The sequence below is a fragment of the Gymnoscopelus braueri genome (assembly GCF_963280865.1).
Source record: "Gymnoscopelus braueri genome assembly, chromosome: 8".
Taxonomy (NCBI): Eukaryota; Metazoa; Chordata; class Actinopteri; order Myctophiformes; family Myctophidae; genus Gymnoscopelus; species Gymnoscopelus braueri.
Window position 1 is genome coordinate 2,101,330 of NC_137609.1, and position 4,410 is coordinate 2,105,739.

At 44.4% G+C, this 4,410-nt stretch overlaps 1 protein-coding gene across 1 annotated transcript in view; it reads right to left on the reverse strand.

Annotated features, from left to right (window-relative positions):
• Positions 1 to 2,173: 2,173 nt before the first annotated feature.
• Positions 2,174 to 4,410, reverse strand: part of LOC308090097 (kelch domain-containing protein 3-like) — a gene marked incomplete at both ends in the record, with an annotated part of 10,398 nt that continues 8,161 nt past the window's right edge. Inside the window, one exon of the mRNA XM_080435125.1 lies at positions 2,174 to 2,266. Coding sequence (XP_080291251.1) covers positions 2,174 to 2,266 — 93 coding nt within the window. The remainder of the gene's footprint in view (positions 2,267 to 4,410) is intronic.

A 4,410-nucleotide genomic window follows, 5' to 3' on the forward strand; every position in this document is an offset into this window, starting at 1 on the left:
CCAAACTTTCTGCTAAACAAGCTAACTCCACCGGAGTTAACTGGTTTTGCTGACTCCAGGCTCCACCCCCTTTTGACCTCCAACCTCATTGTGAGGTTGCAGGTCCATTCAGCTGTTCTTATCAATGATGAACAAAACCTCCTAACTCCACTTTCTTTCATTTCCTGAAAAAATAACATTTTGGAGTTTGGGTTTCTGCCGGACAGCAGAGATATCCTACTTCATCAGCAATTTTAAAATTACAATTACGCATATCATACTGTGGGAAGAAGACTTGAAACTAGCGATTGAAAACATAAAGTATTTATGAAAAGGTTTACTAAGGTAATAAAACCAAGTGTGAAGTCGCGTCAAGTCACCATGGATGGGTGTCCAATAGAATATAAATTATTTTGCAGCCGGAGTAGGTGAATCAGTGCCACCTTATGAGGCGCAGTTTACGGAGCTAGTTCAGGCCAGGCAACTCAAGGGATTGGGCCAACCGATCAGGTGACTAGTCACATGCACTTTTCTCCTGGTCGGGTGGTTATAGGTACTGCGCTGTTACCTGCTCACTCTGGCTTCCCTGTCTAGCTGAGCTGACGTGCTGACGCTGCTGCTGCTCTGCTGCCTGAGATCCTGCTGTACCGCTGCTGGCTTACCTGCATGCTGCCGCCCATGAATAGTCATCCCACCGCCTCCCCGGCATCCACCTGTAGGCTCTGTTTCTATATCCCCATGGGGGTCTTTATTCATTCCCTGTAAATGCTATTTGGCATGTAACATTTATTAAACATTTTATTCTTACAGGGAGTAAATGGATTCAGAGCCCTGCCGCCAAACTATGCTCCTATATCTATGCTCAAGCATGCTCAATAAAAATATATTCTAATCCAATCCAAGAGTTGTCTGACTGAACTAGGCCATTACTGGGCACTCATGACTTCATGAATTGGCCTCATACTGTATGAGCGGACGCTTGCCGCCTGTTTTGGGGGCTCTCCTCTCTTCAGTTCCAGCAAAACTGCCAGCCAACCTCTACTATGTAGAATGTTTGTTATGAGTGACTAATGATTTTAACAGGCTTGGGTTTCGTTCTTTATTTTGATCTGAGTTTCTCCATTGTTTTGATGTGTCAGGTTTGATTTGATAGGTAAGTTCAGGTTATTATGTAGGTTTCTTTGGTTTATTGTTTTGACTTAACGCCCACCCTGAAGTCTATTGGCTATTGAATAAAACCCTATTGAATAGCAACCCTTGTTGCTGGTGGTTCTTGGAAGCTGGAAAGAGGTGGGTCCCACTTTTTGTGTTGTTGTGCCTTAAGGTTCCCCTTGGCCAGGGCTTTGTTTCAGTTCACGGTCCATTATTTCTGGTTGACATTTTTTTTCATCTATTGACATTGATGTGATGTTGAATTTTGATATGCAACGAATGTAAAGAGGCGTGGAGAAGCTGGGGTAGAAGTGTGTGTTTGTGGGTTTTTAACTGCAGGGGGAGGTGGTGAAGCTGGGTTCCAGCTCAATCCTGATGCAGGTGCTCTGCCTCATATTTACTCCCATAGATCCTACCATTACCCAGATATGTTGGTTTCTGACTGACAGTAATATGGAGGTGAAACGTTGGGAGTTCATGAACACTATTTCTGAACAATTGCAACCTTTGTCATATAATTGGTTCAGGAATATAAAAGAAGAAATATCACAGGTTGTTTTCCAATCAATTGTTGTTCGATGTGCACAGTATATAATTGTATTGAGGCACCTAAACAGCGGCAGGTATCGTTTCTGCCTTGGAAGTATCGCGAGATTTGGCCGTTCAGAAACTTACTTTGTGATCTTCAGATACCTCTATAAAATTATACAGTGTACACATCGAAAAGCAAAACAGCAGAAAACAATGTGCGATATGTCTTCTGGTCTCAGGTCTCTTCAGACATAGTGTTTGTTCATAAGCCAATGAGCCAATCCAACCAACTCCAATGTTATTTCGCCGACCTTCCGGTGTGAGTCTGCCACGTGCGACGGATACGCCGAATGGAATTGCATGATAGAGAAAATTAAGTCGGCGTCCCTTCCTTATAAAATAAATTCCTTGGTGTGTTGCCCTGTGTATTGTCTTTCTTTCCTCATTGGTGAGTGTTAGTGGCTGATTGACTACCAGGTGTGAATGGTGGCTGAGTGTGATTGGTTAACTATTAGGTGGAACCAGGCTGGTGATTGGCTCCTGTGACGATGGGCTCAACTGTAAAGCTGGCTGTCACTAGCACTTCAAACACCAGCATTCTGTCCTGTTGTTAGAATGTTCATGGGTTAAAGATCGGAGTGTGTAGGGGTGGGTGACCTCTTTTGTGTTATTAGTTTGTCCTCTGTTTTTGTAAGGTTATGTAAGGTTTTGTATATTTGTATTTTTGGTTTCCTTTGTTAGGTAAGAAAAGTTTTGATTTGTATTGAGGCTTTTATGATCCCACCCTGAGGTAATGTGTGTGTTTATGTCATGACTTTAATTTGCAAATAAACCTGTGTGGCCTGGCTGTTTGGGGACTGGGAAAGGAGGGAGTCCATATTTTATGTTACACCTAGTGACCCCTAGCCTGGGTCGTAACAACCTCGTATTGCCCGTTAACATGGATATAGGATGCGGAGCATTTTCAAAGATTTCCACTCTGGAAAGAGGTTTCACTGTTGCGTTTTCAACCCCCTTAAAACACAGTTTCCGTCTAAACGGAAGGCACATCTGATATTTTATTTCGCCGTTTTCTCTAGAGACCATTGTCGTCTAAATGGGGCCTGAGAGTGTATGAATTGACCCAAATGGACCCTTACAGGTCTGTAACTCTTGAGTGTACGCTAGGAGTTATGCGGGCCCTTGAAATTAACAATTGCCTGCCAAGAACGCATATGTGTCCTTTAAAAATTACATCTTGTTTTCAGTGATTACGCTAGAGGGCACCCTTCCCCAACCTAAGAATGATCCCTTGACTGCGAGAGAAGGAATGGACGGAAATTAAGTCTTCCCAAAAACATTCACTTCCGTCGAATGCTATGAGATGTAGAAAAACACATCTAGCTCAGATTTCTTTTTCACTCTTTTGGTGAAAACCAGCCATACAACAGAATGGACAATCGCGCTAAAATTGTTTTTTGTTCCGGTGGATAGACGAGACCCTCCCACTCCCCCAAGACAGCTATGGTTTACATCCGTGTTCACAACGTGGCTTCCGTGTCTCTCTGTGGATCGGTAAGGTAAAACCGCTGGCAAGGATGATTAATTCATTCATTCCTGGCAGTCAATGTGTTAAAAGGTTTGAGAACCACTGTCTTAGTGTTTTGCCAGTTATTTGGGGGCCCACTTGCAATATCCTCACGGTCCACCAGTGGGCCCCGGCTCACATGTTGAGAAGCACTGTCCTACCAGGACCTGCTGGTTTTATCTCCTACCAGGACCTCTAGTACTGCTGGTTTTATCTCCTACCAGGACCTCTAATACTGCTGGTTTTCTCTCCTACCAGGACCTCTAGTACTGCTGGTTATATCTCCTACCAGGACCTCTAATACTGCTGGTTTGATATCCTACCAGGACCTCTAGTACTGCTGGTTTTATCTCCTACCAGGACCTCTAGTCAGGCAGCATATTAGCTGGTTAGAAAGTAACCACAGTGAATCTGTCTGTCATCTCTTCACTGTGTGTGTGTGTGTGTGTGTGTGTGTGTGTGTGTGTGTGTGTGTGTGTGTGTGTGTGTGTGTGTGTGTGTGTGTGTGTGTGTGTGTGTGTGTGTGTGTGTGTGTGTGTGTGTGTGTGTGCCTCTCTCTCTCTCTCTCTCTCTCTCTCTCTCTCTCTCTCTCTCTCTCTCTCTCTCTCTCTCTCTCTCTCTCTCTCTCTCTCTCTCTCTCTCTCTCTCCCCCCCTCCCTCTCTCTCTCTTTCTCTCTGTCTCTCTCCTCCAGGCTAGTGGAGATAGATATTGATGTTCAGCATCCGACCTTGGGCACAATCAATCTACCCCCCTCCCCCAACAAACACACACACACACACACACACACACACACACACACACACACACACACACACACACACACACACACACACACACACACACACACACACACACACACACACACCTCGTGTTAACATGGAGCCAACTACTATTCCAATTATTAATGTGAGTTTTGACATTAACCCGCCCTGAGTACAAAACACTGGTGTTGGCCTACAAAGCAATAGGGGGGGTTCCAGGGGGTCCCCCGGTTAGATACACACCAAAAATGTTTAACCACTCTAACCGTCACTTAGACATGAGCTATTTGAAAATAGCTCATCTACAAGAGGCACGTTGTGAGCTTGTAGATCAGCTATTTTCTTTGACAGCATTAGTTACACATTATTTGCACCATTTTATAGCCTGGGATCAATACCATTTTCGGGTTTCTGATCCG